Source organism: Thalassophryne amazonica, chromosome 16 (assembly GCF_902500255.1).
Source record: "Thalassophryne amazonica chromosome 16, fThaAma1.1, whole genome shotgun sequence".
NCBI lineage: Eukaryota > Metazoa > Chordata > Actinopteri > Batrachoidiformes > Batrachoididae > Thalassophryne > Thalassophryne amazonica.
In genome coordinates, this window is record NC_047118.1 from 83,462,705 (window position 1) to 83,484,381 (window position 21,677).

The 21,677-nt window shown below is 42.2% G+C and overlaps 1 protein-coding gene across 1 annotated transcript in view; it reads right to left on the bottom strand.

The window, feature by feature from the left end:
• Positions 1-4,144: 4,144 nt before the first annotated feature.
• LOC117528045 (ras-related protein Rab-35-like) overlaps positions 4,145-21,677 on the bottom strand; it is a 33,312-nt gene continuing 15,779 nt past the window's right edge. The window contains exons 4-7 of the mRNA XM_034190564.1: positions 7,912-8,035; positions 7,447-7,571; positions 5,072-5,196; positions 4,145-4,921 (exon numbers count right to left, since the gene is read on the bottom strand). Of these exons, the coding sequence (XP_034046455.1) occupies positions 4,778-4,921; positions 5,072-5,196; positions 7,447-7,571; positions 7,912-8,035 (518 nt within the window). The 3' untranslated portion in view covers positions 4,145-4,777. The remainder of the gene's footprint in view (positions 4,922-5,071; positions 5,197-7,446; positions 7,572-7,911; positions 8,036-21,677) is intronic.

Below are 21,677 nucleotides of genomic sequence, written 5' to 3' on the forward strand. Positions count from 1 at the left end.
ACTCTGTTTTGCGAAATGTGAAGTTAGCGACACCAGCAACCATAGTCTATTGTCTTCCGGGGGCCAGAGCAGGCGACATTGAAGGAAATTTGAAACTGCTGGCTAAGGCTAAGCGTAAATTTGGTAAGATTGTAATTCACGTCGGCAGTAATGAAACCCGGTTACGCCAATCGGAGGTCACTAAAATTAACATTAAATCGGTGTGTAACTTTGCAAAAACAATGTCGGACTCTGTAGTTTTCTCTGGGCCCCTCCCCAATCAGACCGGGAGTGACATGTTTAGCCGCATGTTCTCCTTGAATTGCTGTCTGTCTGAGTGGTGTCCAAAAAATGAGGTGGGCTTCATAGATAATTGGCAAAGCTTCTGGGGAAAACCTGGTCTTGTTAGGAGAGACGGCATCCATCCCACTTTGGATGGAGCAGCTCTCATTTCTAGAAATCTGGCCAATTTTCTTAAATCCTCCAAACCGTGACTATCCAGGGTTGGGACCAGGAAGCAGAGTTGTAGTCTTACACACCTCTCTGCAGCTTCTCTCCCCCTGCCATCCCCTCATTACCCCATCCCCGTAGAGACGGTGCCTGCTCCCAGACCACCTATAACCAGCAAAAATCTATTTAAGCATAAAAATTAAAAAAGAAAAAATAATATAGCACCTTCAACTGCACCACAGACTAAAACAGTTAAATGTGGTCTATTAAACATTAGGTCTCTCTCTTCTAAGTCCCTGTTGGTAAATGATATAATAATTGATCAACATCTTGATTTATTCTGCCTTACAGAAATCTGGTTACAGCAGGATGAATATGTTAGTTTAAATGAGTCAACACCCCAGAGTCACACTAACTGTCAGAATGCTCATAGCACGGGTCGAGGCGGAGGATTAGCAGCAATCTTCCATTCCAGCTTATTAATTAATCAAAAACCCAGACAGAGCTTTAATTCATTTGAAAGCTTGTCTCTTAGTCTTGTCCATCCAAATTGGAAGTCCCAAAAAACAGTTTTATTTGTTATTATCTATCGTCCACCTGGTCGTTACTGTGAGTTTCTCTGTGAATTTTCAGACCTTTTGTCTGACTTAGTGCTTAGCTCAGATAAGATAATTATAGTGGGCGATTTTAACATCCACACAGATGCTGAGAATGACAGCCTCAACACTGCATTTAATCTACTATTAGGCTCTATTGGCTTTGCTCAAAAAGTAAATGAGTCCACCCACCACTTTAATCATATCTTAGATCTTGTTCTGACTTATGGTATGGAAATAGAAGACTTAACAGTATTCCCTGAAAACTCCCTTCTGTCTGATAATTTCTTAATAACATTTACATTTACTCTGATGGACTACCCAGCAGTGGGGAATAAGTTTCATTACACTAGAAGTCTTTCAGAAAGCGCTGTAACTAGGTTTAAGGATATGATTCCTTCTTTATGTTCTCTAATGCCATATACCAACACAGTGCAGAGTAGCTACCTAAACTCTGTAAGTGAGATAGAGTATCTCGTCAATAGTTTTACATCCTCATTGAAGACAACTTTGGATGCTGTAGCTCCTCTAAAAAAGAGAGCTTTAAATCAGAAGTGCCTGACTCCGTGGTATAACTCACAAACTCGTAGCTTAAAGCAGATAACCCGTACGTTGGAGAGGAAATGGCGTCTCACTAATTTAGAAGATCTTCACTTAGCCTGGAAAAAGAGTCTGTTGCTCTATAAAAAAAGCCCTTCGTAAAGCTAGGACATCTTTCTACTCATCACTAATTGAAGAAAATAAGAACAACCCCAGGTTTCTTTTCAGCACTGTAGCCAGGCTGACAAAGAGTCAGAGCTCTATTGAGCTGAGTATTCCATTAACTTTAACTAGTAATGACTTCATGACTTTCTTTGCTAACAAAATTTTAACTATTAGAGAAAAAATTACTCATAACCATCCCAAAGACGTATCGTTATCTTTGGCTGCTTTCAGTGATGCCGGTATTTGGTTAGACTCTTTCTCTCCGATTGTTCTGAGTTATTTTCATTAGTTACTTCATCCAAACCATCAACATGTTTATTAGACCCCATTCCTACAAGGCTGCTCAAGGAAGCCCTACCATTATTTAATGCTTTGATCTTAAATATGATCAATCTATCTTTGTTAGTTGGCTATGTACCACAGGCTTTTAAGGTGGCAGTAATTAAACCATTACTTAAAAAGCCATCACTTGACCCAGCTATCTTAGCTAATTATAGGCCAATCTCCAACCTTCCTTTTCTCTCAAAAATTCTTGAAAGGGTAGTTGTAAAACAGCTAACTGATCATCTGCAGAGAAATGGTCTATTTGAAGAGTTTCAGTCAGGTTTTAGAATTCATCATAGTACAGAAACGGCATTAGTGAAGGTTACAAATGATCTTCTTATGGCCTCGGACAGTGGACTCATCTCTGTGCTTGTTCTGTTAGACCTCAGTGCTGCTTTTGATACTGTTGACCATAAAATTTTATTACAGAGATTAGAGCATGCCATAGGTATTAAAGGCACTGCACTGCGGTGGTTTGAATCATATTTGTCTAATAGATTACAATTTGTTCATGTAAATGGGGAATCTTCTTCACAGACTAAAGTTAATTATGGAGTTCCACAAGGTTCTGTGCTAGGACCAATTTTATTCACTTTATACATGCTTCCCTTAGGCAGTATTATTAGACGGTATTGCTTAAATTTTCATTGTTACGTAGATGATACCCAGCTTTATCTATCCATGAAGCCAGAGGACACACACCAATTAGCTAAACTGCAGGATTGTCTTACAGACATAAAGACATGGATGACCTCTAATTTCCTGCTTTTAAACTCAGATAAAACTGAAGTTATTGTACTTGGCCCCACAAATCTTAGAAACATGGTGTCTAACCAGATCCTTACTCTGGATGGCATTACCCTGACCTCTAGTAATACTGTGAGAAATCTTGGAGTCATTTTTGATCAGGATATGTCATTCAAAGCGCATATTAAATATGTAGGACTGCTTTTTTGCATTTACGCAATATCTCTAAAATCAGAAAGGTCTTGTCTCAGAGTGATGCTGAAAAACTAATTCATGCATTTATTTCCTCTAGGCTGGACTATTGTAATTCATTATTATCAGGTTGTCCTAAAAGTTCCCTAAAAAGCCTTCAGTTAATTCAAAATGCTGCAGCTAGAGTACTGACAGGGACTAGAAGGAGAGAGCATATCTCACCCATATTGGCCTCTCTTCATTGGCTTCCTGTTAATTCTAGAATTTAAAATTCTTCTTCTTACTTACAAGGTTTTGAATAATCAGGTCCCAATAGAGCGCTTCGCTCTCAGACTGCAGGCTTACTTGTAGTTCCTAGGGTTTGTAAGAGTAGAATGGGAGGCAGAGCCTTCAGCTTAGACTGCAGGCTTACTTGTAGTTCCTAGGGTTTGTAAGAGTAGAATGGGAGGCAGAGCCTTCAGCTTTCAGGCTCCTCTCCTGTGGAACCAGCTCCCAATTCAGATCAGGGAGACAGACACCCTCTCTACTTTTAAGATTAGGCTTAAAACTTTCCTTTTTGCTAAAGCTTATAGTTAGGGCTGGATCAGGTGACCCTGAACCATCCCTTAGTTATGCTGCTATAGACGTAGACTGCTGGGGGGTTCCCATGATGCACTGTTTCTTTCTTTTTGCTCTGTATGCACCACTCTGCATTTAATCATTAGTGATCGATCTCTGCTCCCCTCCACAGCATGTCTTTTTCCTGGTTCTCTCCCTCAGCCCCAACCAGTCCCAGCAGAAGACTGCCCCTCCCTGAGCCTGGTTCTGCTGGAGGTTTCTTCCTGTTAAAAGGGAGTTTTTCCTTCCCACTGTAGCCAAGTGCTTGCTCACAGGGGGTTGTTTTGACCGTTGGGGTTTTACATAATTATTGTATGGCCTTGCCTTACAATATAAAGCGCCGTGGGGCAACTGTTTGTTGTGATTTGGCGCTATATAAAGAAATTGATTGATATATATATATATTGGATTATTTCACCTGCTTTAACTCCACCATTGACTTTCAAAATAAAAACAAACACGCACAATAATAGTTTGTTCCCGCAACAGGGAGACGACTCGAGGTGGTAACTGGTTTAATTTGCAGTGATCACAGCTCGTCAATGAGAAAACACTTCAGTACAATCAGGATTTATTGCAATTTATTTGTTACATCAGTTTCATTACAAAAAAAGATAAAAGCACTCAGAACAAACATTTTGATCAGATTGTGATAAAGTTCCACCGACTCATTCTAATGACTGCAGTCATCACATGGTTTAGTGGTTACGGTTTAGTACGAGTTCCCTTCCACAGGTTTCACGCTGGAGTAAGAAAACACTAAAGATTGTCAGCTGTGACAGTGTGAATCACTGAAGTAACTTCAAAGGGACGCACGCGTGAATGAGCGCACCTTCTACGACTGCGTCACAGTGGGAGTGCGTCACACAAAAGGTCAGAGGTCACAGAAACCACAGTAGCTCATTCAAGCTGTACAAAATAAACAAGAGCGCCACCCTCAGGCCAAAATGTCCATGACTAGAACAGGCTTATTTAGTCAGACGTAAAATAAGCATCACACCAAATGGGCAAAAAAATAAATAAAAAAATCAGAATGGTCCTTTAGTTCATTGAGCAAGGCAACTTCAGGCACATTTACACTTAAACCTGCAGTCACTGTGTTGGGATCAGTGAAGCGCATATTTTCTGACATGCACACACACATATGGACTCTTTTGTTAAAGAGGCGGAGGTGGCACTGCGGCGTCTCAGCAGCATTTCTTTGCTTTCTTGCGGCGCCCTCGATCTCTCTGAACGTTGATATTGACTGTGTCTTTCTCTCGTTCCCTCTCAGCTCGGTTCTGACTCTGCTTCTTGGCCCGCAGCACCATGCGAGTGAAGGCCATGAACATCTAAAACAAAAATAAACAGAATTCTCTGATAGTTACGATCATCAGAGGTCACGGAGGAGCATGAACAGGCAAGTGATGCTGCACAGGTGTGTCAACAGAAGGCAAAAAGCTGATTTTAATGTCTCCACACAGCTACTGCTCTGATGTTACCTCTTCTACATTGATGTTCTCTTTAGCGCTGGTTTCAAACACCCGAACCCCAACAGACTCTCCAAAACGCAGAGCATCCTGGGTATCCACCTGCTTCCTGGAAGGGTCGTCGTTCTTGTTTCCCACTGAATGAAATAAATAGAATTATATAAGTATTTTTACTTGTGCACTGCAAGACTGAACAGTGACAGCTAACAAAGACTGGACAGTGCAGTGACGCCCTTAAAGATCTACAGCCCAACTGATGAAATAATAATTCTGCTTGGTTGTCCACAAATTGAAAATAAATAAAATAAACTTCCATGCAAGTATCAATCTTGCTTATTTTTTATTGTTGTATTTGTATCATGAGTGCTTTTTTTATTTTTACTTTTATTTTTTGCACACTAATAAAGTAATTCTGAGCTATTCATAGTGAGTTTTCTTCTCCCCTCCCCACTGCGGTCACTGAGTGCAGCAACCTGGATCTTCCGATCTCCGTTTCACGGACGGTGGGTACCAACAGAGATGGCACAAAACAAAACCAATCAGTCCTCTGATTCGCTGGCTTGTTTCCCGCTTGTGCTTCCTCAACATTCACAAACACACATGGTCAGCTGAAGGTGTTTGTGAAGTTTTCCTGCAGAAATAGTGCTTTAAAAACCTTTGTGTGATGCCAGATATTCCACCAATAGGAGCACCTTTTTTGTGATGGTTAACCAGACCAATGACGTCGAGAGTCTTGCACGTTGAATCATTAGGAGATTCCTGCTGAGTTTTACACAGGAAATCAGTGGAGACGAGGAGAAATCAGTCCGCGTGGCTACAACCGCCGAATTTCAATAAGCAAAATTATCAGAGAAAACAAAGACTGAACACCCTAAACATGAAAATCAGCATGATGGCACTGAGAATACAGTAAAACTCACATATAATGGATTCAGTTGAACCAGTGAATTTTATCTGTTTATAACTGAAATTTACCCTATGTATAAAACACACAAAATCCGTTATGAAATAACAGTGGCTTTTTCGGGATTAATTTGTCCCCCAAACGAGGTCCACTTTATATAATCATCAATCGTACAAACCAAAAGGTACGGTATGTACAATTTCCCTCCAGGAATTGGAGGTTATTTGAGCATTTTTATCTGAAGTGAAGTTGATCATATTTGCGGACTTTTCTGCCAAATGTATTTGATCCATGATCGAAATGTAATCGTGGGCGTACTGTAAAAACTTTAAAAATATGACGGGAGAGGAAAGAGTGAAAGCAGAAAAGTGTCCAATCACAGCATTTGCGGTCGCCGTCGTGCGTCAGGCTCCAGAGAGGGATCACAGCCCCGCAGAGGGCTCTGATCTAAAGCGGTTGTCTTTGGTTTGTCACACCCAGGGATGTGTGTGAAACTTAACACCATATTACAGTGTAGATAGCAAGCAGCATTTTGTTAATAATCAGCGGCCTTGAATTACGTTAGGCACCGGGTGTGAGCACAATTTGAAAAAAAATTAATGCTTAAAATTAACGCTTTTAATCAAGGAAATACGGTACCCACTTTCCTTGAAACTGCGAGTGTCAGTGCTGAACTTCATTTCGTACCTCTGTCACTGGGCACGTCCAGACACTGTCCGGTACATGAGGGGTTTTTAATGGAAATACATTACAATGGGACGGGACGTTTTCCGATGTGAGCAAAAATCCGTTATACAAAATCTGTTATATTCCTGTGTTTATTACATGGAAAACAATACAAAAGCATTGGGACTTTGCTTTTGTCCGTTGAGTGTGAGTATCCAGTTTATACGATGACGGTTTAGGTGAGTTTTACTGTTTGGCACTGTGCCACACTTCCACTGCTTAGGCAGAGACCTGGTTTGTCCCAGGAAGTACAGCAAAGGACAAGAAGACTGATGACAAAGTCTAAGCTGAAACCAAACAGGCAGAACTTCCCGTGAAAGCAAAACGAGCCGACGGCACATGTGAAGCGATGATGGCTACAGGAGGATCGCCAGCAAAGAAATCCAGCAGCATCTGCTGACATCTGTGGTTTCCATCAACAGTAACTCCCAAAGTGTCCATTAATTTACAGATATAGAAACTGAAGCTGAGCAGTCACAGCACAGACGCTGTCACTCTAAAGAATTATAATCCCAAAGATGCGATCAGAAGTTTGGTGCATGTTTCATGTCTCGTTACAAGGTCTGAGTTTGGTCTGCTGAAGGTTTCTTCCTGTCAACTGCACTTTGTTTTTCCTTCATCAGTGTCGATCTTTGTCATGATGAACCCCCTAACACACACACACACACACACACACACACATCCTCAGCCAGTCTTAACTTTTACTAGGTTTTGTTCACACTTGCTTCTTATCTTTTCTAGAATCTCGGTGACTCACCCAGGATTTTGCAGACGCTGTCACAGTTCTGGGATATTTCATTTAACCACCTCTTAACATTTACAAAGGACTCTGGATTGGTGACATCATAAACAATAATGACGCCGTGGGTGTTTCTGTAATACCTGGAGACATAAACAAACACAGTGAAGGACCACTGAGATCCTAATTAAATAAACTAGAAAGACCATGAGACAAAGTCAGAAATAGTCCTGAAAAGGGATGGTTACCGAAACAAGACAAGTAGTCTCTCTCTCACAGACAGACACACACACAGAACTGACGATGGCAGAGAGAATTATAAATGCTGAAAGGTGTGGCTGCACTTGTTAAAAAGTTTTTGATAAGTATTTTTAATCCGGCCTCATAAGCAGTACAGCCCAGGGCAGTAGTTCTGTTAAGATCTTGACGGTACCCATTCCTAACACTGAACATGAACCCAGCTGTGTTCTGTGGATTAGTTACGTTGAGGTGATGGTTCGGAACCTCTCTTGGCCCGCTGTGTCCCAAATCTGCAGTTTGACACGTTCCCCATCCAGATCCACAGTCCGGATCTTGAAGTCGACGCCAATGGTGGTGATGTAACTTCCTACAGGAGAACAGAGAACTGATCATGGTCCAGGAGAACACAGACACGTCTGACCTACTGAAGTACTGCACAGCCAACAGAAGACTCGTGCTCACGTCACGTTCACACTCGGGCACAAACCAATCACAACATGGCAGTACTTCCTAACATGACGTTAAAATACATTAAATCACACACTCTGGAATCAAGACAAGAAAAAAACAGCACTAAGGCCAAAAACACCCCATTAATCAGTCGTGCCCAGTGACACGTTGGCGTCCCTTTGGGCTCTTCCAGTTGCTGGGGTTCTGAACTCTGAGGCACCAGACAACACAGTCAAGATGTTGCAGCTGGCGATCCCTCAAAACATAACTGGAACGCTTCAAGTCTGCCTAATCAATCAATCAATCAACTTTTTTGTTATATAGCGCCAAATCACAACAAACAGTTGCCCCAAGGTGCTCTATATTGTAAGGCAAGGCCATACAATACTTATGAAAAACCCCAACGGTCAAAACGACCCCCTGTGAGCAAGCACTTGGCTACAGTGGGAAGGAAAAACTCCCTTTTAACAGGAAGAAACCTCCAGCAGAACCAGGCTCAGGGAGGGGCAGTCTTCTGCTGAGACTGGTTGGGGCTGAGGGAAAGAACCAGGAAAAAGACATGCTGTGAAGGGGGGCAGAGATCGATCACTAATGATTAAATGCAGAGTGATGCATACGGAGCAAAAAGAGAAAGAAACAGTGCATCATGGGAACCCCCCCCACAGTCTACGTCTAAAGCAGCATAACCAAGGGATGGTCCAGGGTCACCTGATCCAGCCCTAACTATAAGCCTTAGCGAAAAGGAAAGTTTTAAGCCTAATCTTAAAAGTAGAGAGGGTATCTGTCTCCCTGATCTGAATTGGGAGCTGGTTCCACAGGAGAGGAGCCTGAAAGCTGAAGGCTCTGCCTCCCATTCTACTCTTACAAACCCTAGGAACTACAAGTAAGCCTGCAGTCTGAGAGCGAAGCGCTCTAATGGGGTAATATGGTACTACGAGGTCCCTAAGATAAGATGGGACCTGATTATTCAAAACCTTATAAGTAAGAAGAAGAATTTTAAATTCTATTCTAGAATTAACAGGAAGCCAATGAAGAGAGGCCAACACGGGTGAGATATGCTCTCTCCTGCTAGTCCCCGTCAGTACTCTAGCTGCAGCATTCTGAACCAACTGAAGGCTTTTTAGGGAACTTTTAGGACAACCTGATAATAATGAATTACAATAGTCCAGCCTAGAGGAAATAAAGGCATGAATTAATTTTTCAGCATCACTCTGAGACAAGACCTTTCTGATTTTAGAGATATTGCGTAAATGCAAAAAGGCAGTCCTACATATTTGTTTAATATGCGCTTTGAATGACATATCCTGATCAAAAATGACTCCAAGATTTCTCTCAGTATTACTAGAGATCAGGGAAATGCCATCCAGAGTAACGATCTGGTTAGACACCATGCTTCTAAGATTTGTGGGGCCAAGTACAATAACTTCAGTTTTATCTGAGTTTAAAAGCAGGAAATTAGAGGTCATCCATGTCTTTATGTCTGTAAGACAATCCTGCAGTTTAGCTAATTGGTGTGTATCCTCTGGCTTCATGGATAGATAAAGCTGGGTATCATCTGCGTAACAATGAAAATTTAAGCAATACCGTCTAATAATACTGCCTAAGGGAAGCATGTATAAAGTGAATAAAATTGGTCCTAGCACAGAACCTTGTGGAACTCCATAATTAACTTTAGTCTGTGAAGAAGATTCCCCATTTACATGAACAAACTGTAATCTATTAGACAAATATGATTCAAACCACCGCAGCGCAGTGCCTTTAATACCTATGACATGCTCTAATCTCTGTAATAAAATTTTATGGTCAACAGTATCAAAAGCAGCACTGAGGTCCAACAAAACAAGCACAGAGATAAGTCCACTGTCCGAAGCCATAAGAAGATCATTTGTAACCTTCACTAATGCTGTTTCTGTACTATGATAAATTCTAAAACAAGCAACCATTTGTTTGACAGAAGTGATTCCAAAGGTATCCAACAGTACAGAGAGAGAGAGAGAGAGAGAGTACCAAAGATGTTGTCTTTGGTCATTGGTTGACTCCCACTTGAGGTCCTAGGTGATGGTAGTGCCGAGGAAGCGGTGACAGTCCACAGTGGTGATGGGGCTGTTGGTGAGGGCGAGGGAGGGCGGGGGGGGCTGTGGCTTTCCTGAAGTCCACGATCATCTCCACTGTTTTCTGGGCGTTGAGCTCCAAGTTGTTGCTGCTACACCAGGTCACCAGCCGGTCCACCTCCCTCCTGTAGGCAGACTCATCCCCATCCGAAATGAGTCCGATGAGGGTGGTGTCGTCGGCAAACTTGATGAGCTTTATGGAGTCGTGGCTGGAGGTGCAGCAGTTAGTGTACAGGGAGAAGAGCAGAGGGGAAAGGACACAGCCCTGTGGAGATCCTGTGCTGAGAGCCCGAGTGTTCGAGACATTCTTTCCCAGCCTCACATGCTGACTCCGGTCCGTCAGGAAGTCTGTGATCCACCTGCAGGTGGAGTCGGGCACGTGGAGCAGAGAAAGCTTGTCCTGGAGCAAAGCCGGAAGGATGGTGTTGAATGCAGAGCTGAAGTCCACAAACAGGATCCTAGCGTAGGTTCCTGGGGAGTCCAGGTGCTGCAGGATGGAGTGCAGGGCCAGGTTTATGGCGTCGTCTACAGACCTGTTGGCTCTGTAGACAAACTGCAGGGGGTCCAGGAGGGGGTTGGTGATGGACTTCAGGTGGGATAAAACAAGGCGTTCGAAGGTCTTCATGACTACAGACGTGAGAGCCACAGGCCTGTATTCATTAAGTCCAGTGATGCGTGGTTTCTTGGGGACTGGAACTATAATGGAGGACTTGAAGCAAACTGGAACATGGCATGACTCCAGGGAGGTGTTGAAGATCCCCGTGAAGACTGGGGCCAGTTCATCAACACAGTGTCTCAGGGTGGCAGGAGAGACACAGTCTGGGCCCGGGGCCTTACGTGGATTCAGCCTTTTGAAATGTCTTCTCACGTCCTCCTCTTGGACGGAGAGGGCAACGGGGGAGGTGTGAGTCCTTGTCTTCAAAGCGTGAATAGAAGACGTTCAGGTCGTTGGCCAGCTTCAGGTCATCAATAGAACGAGGTGCTTTCAACCCCCTCCACACAGAGGCCGAGTCGTTGGCAGAGAACCTTTGCTGCAGACGTGAACTGTACATGGATTTAGCCTTTGCCACCTCCTTGCTAAATCTGTACTTTTCACCTCTATAGCTGTCTCTGTCTCCTTCTCTGAAAGCCACCTCTTTCTGCTGACGGAGCTGCCGGAGTTTAGGTGTGAACCAGGGCTTCTCATTGTTATATCTCACCCTGGTGCGCTGTGGGATGATGCTGTCTTCACAGAAATGAATATATGACGTCACAGTGTCCGTGTAGTCATCTAGACTGTCTGTTGAAGCCTCAAACATATCCCAATCTGTAGTGCCCAAGCACACGCGTAGCTCCTCCACAGCTTCATTGCTCCACACTTTAGCTGTCCTCACAACAGGTTTAGAGAGTTTTAGTCCCTGTCTGTATGCGGGGATAAAGTGGACCATCACGTGATCTGAGAGTCCCAAAGCTGCACGGGCCACCGCTCGGTACGCACCACTCACTGTCGTGTAACAATGACCTAACGTGCTCCCTTCTCTGGTTGGGCATTTAACAAACTGTTTGTATTTTGTTAATTCCTGACTGAGATTCCCTTTGTTAAAATCACCGAGAATTATAACAAGAGAGTCTGGAAAGTCTCTCTCCAAGCTCATAATCTGATCCGCGAGCGCGCGCTCGGCCTAGTGCACGTCCTCGCTCGGTGGAATATACACAGAGCAAAGTATGAAAGAGTTAAACTCACGTGCAGAGTAGAACGGTCTGCAGTTTATGAGGAGATATTCCAGAGAGGGACAGCAGTGTTGGGAGATCACAGTCACATCGGAGCACCAGGCGTTGTTGATATAGAAGCAGAGTCCTCCACCTCTTGTTTTTCCACCCCAATCTCAGGGTGCTACTACACACTGGGAGCAGTAGGGGATTCAAGACCTTGCCCAAGGGCCCTTAGTGATTTTCCAGTCAGGCTGGGATTTGAACCAAGGATCTTCTGGTCTCAAGCCCAACACCTTAACGAATGGTCTAGTGGTGTAAGTGGTTTTACCACATACAGACATTTCTGATGATCACATCCAGGAAAATATTGAACAGCTGGATCTAAGTCTTTAGTCAGCAAACTCACAATCTGAGACAGTGACTCCTCGGTCGTCTTCCCAAGTGCTCCAATCACAATGTTGATTGATTCCATAAACTTCACAGCATTGTCTTCAAAGTCAAGGTCAGTAAACCGTCTCAATCACAGATAAGAGACGCCTAAACAGCTGGACTTCATGACGCAAACAAAAAAAATGAACAGTGTTGAATCCAAACACATGAAGACCAGAATTAACTGGGAAGAAGTAAGAGATTCCCCCGCAACTTACTGGAAAATCCCAACAGTTCTCAGGTGGTCAGACAGAACGGCCCAATCAAATGAATCAGTGTGTTAAAATTAACATGTGCCGTAAAGAACCAACCATACTTGCCGTTAACGATACTTAAACTAATACCATTTTCTGGAGTAAAGGTGCCCTGACACTTGCACGACTTTCATCCATGCACTTTGATGATCCCACCCGCTGGTTTCCCAGCTGTACGCCGTGCTTTGTTCCACTAGCTCCCACACGCTGTGCGCTGGATGTTGCGTATATAAAATAATTATTTTGTAACACATTTTCTCTGTAAGTTTCCTATTTAAAATGCCTCTAATCGCTTCCGGAATCACAGAGGAGCACTCCAGCTGCTGCTTTTCTCGTGTGTGCTTAATGAGGTGGAGAATGTATTTGGAGCTGTCTAAAAAGGTAATTATTTGTCATGTTTATATTGTAATGGCTTTTTAAAAACAGTTGCATGTTCTTTCCTTCTTGTGAACATCTGTAAAAGTACGCTTATGACAGATTTAACATCTCGTTATAATCATTCAGACAAGCTGCGCTGTGATGCGGTCCGCTGATGCAATCACTCGCAGTGTTTCTGAATTGTTTGCGTGAAGTTCACGTCATTAATGTGTGATGGAGATTTTGAATATTTCAAAATTTTCTTTGCGCATGAAGCTGCACAATTTACACTGGTTTACAATGAGTTTGAGACAAGTTTACTCTCGTGCACGGAGTAAACTTGTGCGTGGCTCAAAGTCGTGCAAGTGTCAGGGGGCCTTAAGTCACACTTGAGTAAAAGTTGCATATACCGGCACATTTTTGAAACAAATTTTACAAGAAACACTGTGGTTCGTCATGGAGTAATGACGACAGACGAACAGACATGGATCTTACAACAGATTAGAAGGGTGTTGGGCCCATCTGAAAAGACAACAGGGTCAGAGGGATGAGGAGGATATGCTCGGCCCAATGGACCTCAAAGGTCTGGTGTGTAGAACCACTTCAAGGAAAAGGTGAAGGAATTGTGTACTTTGGGACATACAAGTCGAACTGGAGTACAAGTCTCTCACACACACATATATATATATATATATATATATATATATATATATATATGTACACACACACACACACACACACACACACACACACACACACACACACACACACACACACACACACACACACACACACACACACACACACACAGTGTTGCCAGTTACTTTGAAAAAGTAATCCAATTACTGATTACTCCTTGAAAAAGTAACTTAGTTACTTTACTGATTACTCAATTAAAAAAGTAACTAAGTTAGATTACTAGTTACTTTTTTGGTTACTTTCCCCAGCTGCCGACAACAACCCTCTGCCACCTCAACATGACAATGATACCTGTTTTGCCAAAACTCACTTTATAGTCACCCTTTCTTGACTTCAATGAAAATAAATACTTGTTTTATAAAAAGTAAAACAAAGACCTCTTTCCTGACCTCATATTTAACTGTTGACAGCATTGTAACAGTAAAACTTTCTAACCTACATTGTTTATAAATTTAACTATTAAATTCATTCTAACATTTTTCTAACATTTAAATTCTCTCTAAACATTTTACTTGTTATTTTAAGTAGTATTAGTAGCTGTAGTAAAAAAGGGCTTCAAAACTGGACCTTTAATCTAGGGGTGTTGTGGGGGGCACATCCTTGCCCCACGCCCCCATCCCATCTGGATTCGCCCCTGCTTTGGCGTTTGAGCACAAAGAATGGATAACATTTATTTATGCAGAAAACAGGACCAGATTTACAGGTAAGAAAGTTTTATTGCGTTTTCACATCATGTGGTCCTCAGAAAGAGACTTTAGGTGCATTTAAGCGGAAAATAGAGTTAGTTGTTGACGCGTCGCGGAGGATCAGCTGTTTTTAGCAGCAGATACAGAGCAGCTCGGAGAACAAAAAGCATAAAAATGTCTTTGTAAAGCTCAGTGCAGGTGTGCTGTTGTCACCGCGCTTTAAGAGGTGAGGACGAGTCGTAGCTGCTGCTGCTGCAGCAAAAAAAACACAGATGAAAAGCTCACAGCTCGCTTAAAGTGGGCAGTTCAGTCGAACCCCGATCCCCTGCCCACGGACCAAGTTTAATGCTGCTATTGACCCACAATGCAAAAATAACAGTAACGCACAGTGACTTGGAGAAGTAACTTTAATCTGATTACTGATTTGTAAAGATTAACGCGTTAGATTACTCGTTACTAAAAAAGTGGTCAGATTAGAGTAACGCGTTACCGGCATCACTGTGTGTGTGTGTGTATATATACACATATATATATATATATACATACATACATACATACACACACACACACACACACACACACAAAAAAAACAAACAAACAAACAAAAAAAAAAACAGGACTTAGATGCTACAAACTACATTAAGTCCTTTATTGGCCCTGGGGTCCAATGGTTCCAGTGTTGATCAGCTGATCAGTGTGACCCAAATGAGAATTTACAACTCCACCTTGACGAGTCTTCAGTCCGTGTAACAAGGAAGATGTAAACATGTTAAAGTAACCCTCATTAAGCTCTTTTTAAAATAAATGAATTTCTCATTTTATTTTCTGCTGTGTTCTATGAAATTGTGATGATGTCTTAACTGAGCAAAGAAATAATTGAATAATCCAATAACAAATGTATTCACAGGGTTATCAAAGCACTGCAAGTACAACCCCTGGCAAAAATTATGGAATCACCAGCCTCAGAGGATGTTCATTCAGTTGTTTAATTTTGTAGAAAAAAAGCAGATCACAGACATGACACAAAACTAAAGTCATTTCAAATGGCAACTTTCTGGCTTTAAGAAACACTATAAGAAATCAGGAAAGAAAAATTGTGGCAGTCAGTAACGGTTACTTTTTTAGACCAAGCAGAGGGAAAAAAATGAGTCAGATCCTCAGAATCACTCAGTTCTGAGGAAAAAAATCATGGAATCATGAAAAACAAAAGAACGCTCCAACACATTACTAGTATTTTGTTGCACCACCTCTGGCTTTTATAACAGCTTGCAGTCTGAGGCATGGACTTAATGAGTGACAAACAGTACTCTTCATCAATCTGGCTCCAACTTTCTCTGATTGTTGTTGCCAGATCAGCTTTGCAGGTTGGAGCCTTGTCATGGACCATTTTCTTCAACTTCCACCAAAGATTTTCAATTGGATTAAGATCCGGACTATTTGCAGGCCATGACATTGACCCTATGTGTCTTTTTGCAAGGAATGTTTTCACAGTTTTTGCTCTATGGCAAGATGCATTATCATCTTGAAAAATGATTTCATCATCCCCAAACATCCTTTCAAATAATGGGATAAGAAAAGTGTCCAAAATATCAACGTAAACTTGTGCATTTATTGATGATGTAATGACAGCCATCTCCCCAGTGCCTTTACCTGACATGCAGCCCCATATCATCAATGACTGTGGAAATTTACATGTTCTCTTCAGACAGTCATCTTTATAAATCTCATTGGAATGGCACCAAACAAAAGTTCCAGCATCATCACCTTGCCCAATGCAGATTCGAGATTCATCACTGAGTATGACTTTCATCCAGTCATCCACAGTCCACGATTGCTTTTCCTTAGCCCATTGTAACCTTGTTTAGGTGTTAATGATGGCTTTCGTTTAGCTTTTCTGTATGTACAACTCCTGGCAATAATTATGGAATCACCGGCCTCGGAGGATGTTCATTCAGTTGTTTAATTTTGTAGAAAAAAAAGCAGATCACAGACATGACACAAAACTAAAGTCATTTCAAAAGGCAACTTTCTGGCTTTAAGAAACACTATAAGAAATCAGGAAAAAAAAATGTGGCAGTCAGTAACGGTTACTTTTTTAGACCAAGCAGAGGGGAAAAAAAAAAAAATATGGACTCACTCAATTCTGAGGAATAAATGATGGAATCACCCTGTAAAAATTTCATCCCCAAAACTAACACCTGCATCAAATCATATCTGCTCATTAGTCTGCATCTAAAAAGGAGTGATCACACCTTGGAGAGCTGTTGCACCAAATGGACTGACATGAATCAAGGCTCCAACACGAGAGATGTCAACTGAAACAAAGGAGAGGATTATCAAACTCTTAAAAGAGGGTAAATCATCACGCAATGTTGCAAAAGATGTTGGTTGTTCACAGTCAGCTGTGTCTAAACTCTGGACCAAATACAAACAACATGGGAAGGCTGTTAAAGGCAAACATACTGGTAGACCAAGGAAGACATCAAAGCGTCAAGACAGAAAACTTAAAGCAATATGTCTCAAAAATCGAAAATGCACAACAAAACAAATGAGGAACGAATGGGAGGAAACTGGAGTAAACGTCTGTGACCAAACTGTAACAAACCGCCTAAAGGAAATGGGATTTACAACCCCTGGCAAAAATTATGTGTCTACTGCATTTAACCCATCCTAATTGCCAGTTAGGAGCAGAAGTCGCCTTTAGGCGCCCGGGGACCAGCTCCAGATGTACTTCCCTGCCTAGGTCAACAGCAGGGCTGAGCAAACCATGACCGGCTCTTTACAGACAACCCACACATAACACACATGAGCCGGCTGTTAAGGATTTTATATATATATATATATATATGTTATCACTGTTAAACATTTGTACCTTCGTCTTCTTTCTCATGAGAACGGTGTTGTGCTGTTTTGCACCTGTCTTAACCAAGCCTGAGAATTCAATTTTGTTTTAGCACTCTGGGGTCAATCTGAGCTGGGAATGAAGGGCTGGATGTACTTATTATTATAATATAACTTTGTTTTCGCAGCCTCTTAACGACTGGGAGTAAGAGAACGTTTTGACTGTTGTGATGTGGTGCTTAGTGTGAAGGAGTGTGAAGGACAGGACACTTCAGGCAGATGCAGAACAGCTGATAACTGCAACAGACGAACGAGATGTGCTGACCTGTGTAAAAGAAAGTGTCCTTCCTTACAGCTGCACTTATTGACGTATGCGTTTATGTTACGGGAAGAAACTTGTCTTGCGTCATCACCCCCACCCTTAGGACAAGTTTTTTGTTTATGTGATGAGGGCATCTCTTAATAAAAAGAGCGGAAAAGCAGGCCAGACTTTAGTGTAGCCTTGGTGTACAGCCTGGCCGCACTCCGCGCGTAAAATTTGACTTTCTGTCTCACTGGTGTTTCTTGACTCTGTTTGTCTTGTTAAAGGTTTTAAAAATGTTTGGAGGAGAAAATACCCAACATTGACTGGGGGCTACGTCCGGGAGCTCAACAATACCGGAGGTGTCCAGCGGAGGTCGTCAAGTCCAGACGTAAATCCTTGGCCAAGGTCTGATCGATTGATCGTGTCTGCCATTGTCGGCCACCGTTGGCATCGTCTGGTTGACGAGATTTTCCCGAAGAAGACAGACAGGAAGTCGAGTCAGTGAGTAGAATTTCTTTGTAAACAGTACTGAGTGAGTGGTGATCAGATCACATAAACAGTTAAATTCCGCAAGCGATGATACAGAATCGTCTGTTAATGCAAAGCAGTTAAACTCTGTAAGGAGGGTGCGGACTCCTCTGTTTATATACGCGTACCGGTAGGGGATAAAAGTGATCACATAAAACAGTTAAACTCCGTAAGCGATGATACAGAATCGTCTGTTAATGAAACACAGTTAAACTCTGTAAGGAGGGCGGACTCCTCTACGGTTGCGAGGGACGCAAGTAGTTAAATTCCGGAAGGAGGATACAGACTCCTCTGTTTTAATACGTAAAGGAAATCCCGGGTAGAAATACGTGCACTGTAAAAAAGTAGTTAAATTTGGCAGGGACGGCGGAGTCCCCTAATGCAGGACATTAGTTAAATTTCACGGGAGGGCGAGCTCCCCTGGCATAAGAATACGCGTACGATTATTAAAAGTGTTTCTATGTGTAAATAGTGTTTTGTGTAAGTGTAAATAACTGTGTGAAAGTGTAATACTTTGGACAACGTTAGTGACAACCGTGCGTGTGGAAGCAGAGGCAAGTGATTCCGCTTCCTACGGGGAGGTGAAAGGAATCAACCACACGACGGCAAATTAATTGTCACGTCCAAAGAAAGTGTGAAAACTTCAGATTTAGAACACCCCAGGTGTGCCCCCGTCTGAAGTCCAAATTATAACAAGGGATAATAAAAATGGGGGGTAAGACGTCTATAAATAAGGAAAATTTATCAACTGACGACTGGAAATTTATGGAAGCAAAAAAAAATCCAAGACCAACAAAACATTGGAGACCTGGATTAATAAACATGACTTTGACGGACGACTGAACCTGATCAGTATACAGAAGCTAAAGAAGGAGTTAGAACAGCAACATAAAGGTGATGAGAAAAAGATGCAGAAAGTAGGGGCAGATTTAGTGGCATTTTGGGAGGAGGAAGCAGAGAACAGACAGAAGGGAGCAGAGAAGCGACGATTAGAGAAAGCAAGGAAAAAGAAAGCTGTAGGTAAGGCAGAAGAAGATGTGATAATTCAGCACAGAGAACCAGAACAGCCTCAACAATCACCGCTGGCTGGATCGTCGGTGACAACAACACCTTTATCTCCTCTACCAGAGGATGACGATGTACCGCCACCACAGTATGATTTAGCAGTAAAACCTAAGGTAAAAAGTGAAAAACCAGAAAAACCACAAACACGCAGTCAAGCGAAAGTGCCTACAGCCCCTCCCATGGTGGAACACAGTGACCAGGGAGGTGCCTATCCTATGATAGAAGTACCAAATCCTCGTGCAGGAATAGCAGGACAGCGATCAACCATGCTCGTATATCGAACATGGAATGCTGATGATATCAAAGCAGCAGTCGACATGATACCATCGCCACATGTCGATATCGAGGGATTTATGCAGGATGTAGAACACATTAGAAGTTCTTACCACCTTAGTGGACCTGAAGTCCAACAGGTGTGGATGAAAGCATGTGGCCCTAAAATGGAGTCAGATACGCGGAGACTGGAATCCTGCAGACCAGGATGGCGTACCATTGACACATGATGATCCAGTCTTGAAAACAAGAGTGGAAGCTATGATTACACGTGCAAAAGGAGTGTTAGGACCAAAGATAAATTATACTGAAATTACCAGGACAACTCAGAAAGAAGGAGAGCCATGGATAGAGTTTAGATGCAGATTTGAGAGTGTATTTAGAGTCCATAGTGGCATATTGCCAGGAACACCAGTGTATGAAAACAAATTGAAAAATATTTCACCTGTGAAGCTGACAATGACCGATTTGATTCATGATGGCAACTCAACAGCTGTCATAACAGTAACAGGTGCCACTGAAGATGTTTTAAAATTGAGATTCACAGGTATGCCATTACATGTGTCACTTTGTAAACCATATTTGACAGAATGGCAAGAATTGGGACTGACAGTCATAACAGCTTTGTCAGCCACTGATTGGAGCAGAGTTGGACCACGAACGGAGTTCAGTCCATCAACTAAATTGTATAAAGTGCCAGTTAATGTCTCATTGGTGCTGACAGCTGGAACACACATTAATGTGTCCACTTCACAATCCTGAGTGTTTCAGTTGAGTCCTGAAGAGGATGATCTTCTCTCTTCTGTACCATCAGGATTGTGGACAACAGGTCCTTCAGACGTAGGACTGATAAAAAATGCACAACCTGTAGTTATAAGACCAAAAACAGAATACAGACCATGTGTAAGACAGTATCCATTGAAACCTGATGCAATTGAAGGAATCAGGCCGGTAATAGAGAATTTATTAACAGCAGGAGTAATAGTGCCATGTCCAGATTCACCATGTAACACACCCATATTTCCTGTAAAAAAAGGCTCCGCCCTCAGTGGGATGGAGATAGATTCAAGATCTGCAGGCAGTAAATGCTGCTGTGATTAAAAGAGCACCATGTGTACCAGATCCGCACACACTGTTAAGCTCATTGAGATTAAATTCTAGTTGTTTTTCTGTAATAGATATCAGTAATGCATTTTTTTTTTTTTTTCTGTACCAGTACACCCAGATAGTCAATTCTGGTTTGCTTTTACCTTTAAAGGACAACGATATACATTTACCAGATTACCGCAGGGTTACGCAGACAGTCCAACTATTTATTCTCAAGTCATGTCAGCATGTTTAGCCAATTTTGTTCCACCGGCAGATAGCCAACTATTAGTGTATGTTGATGACATTCTGATTGCCTCTGACACACGAGAAAACTGCATAACTGACACAGTAGCATTATTATGTTTCTTATTTGATAATGGCCACAAAGTGAGTAAAAACAAAGTTCAGTTGTGTAGGGATAAAGTAAAATATTTAGGACATGAATTATCAGCCACAGGGCGTACGATCCTGTCTGACAGGAAGGAAGCAATTTTGCACGCTCCAAAACCACAAACCAAAAAGCAGATGATGTCATTTCTTGGATTGACAAATTACTGCAGGGCATGGATTCCCTGCTATGCAGAATTGACTAGTCCACTTTCTGATTTGATGTACAAGGATGATATTTCAATGTCAACCGTGTTGGAATGGAACAAAGAAGCTGAGGAAGCTTTTGTAAAAGTAAAACAAACATTAGTGTCATCCACAGTTTTGGCACTACCAGATTATAGTAAACCATTCATTCAAACAGCTGATTGTAAGAATGAGTCCATGACTAGTGTTTTGGTTCAAGTGTATGGCTCAAAATTGAGGCCAGTTGCCTACTACTCATCTACATTGGATGCAGTGGCAAGTGCTTTACCACCATGCGTACAGGCTGTTGTTGCAGCCTTTATGGCTGTTCAAAGTAGCAGTAATGTTGTTCTATTCCATCAGTTGACACTGGAAGTTCCACATGCAGTTTCTGCACTTCTGTTGCAGACAAAAATGAGCCTTTTGTCCCCAGCAAGACATCTTTCGTGCATGTCCTTGCTATTATCACAACCACACCTTACGGTAGAGCGATGTACGACATTGAATCCATCCACATTGATACCCTTACCTGAGGATGGTGAGCCGCACAATTGTCTTGATGTAGCTACGGTCTGTACGAAAGCACGCCCAGACCTCCAGGACACACCCATCCCAAACAGTACAATTGTGTATGTGGATGGTTCTTCCACTGACAAAG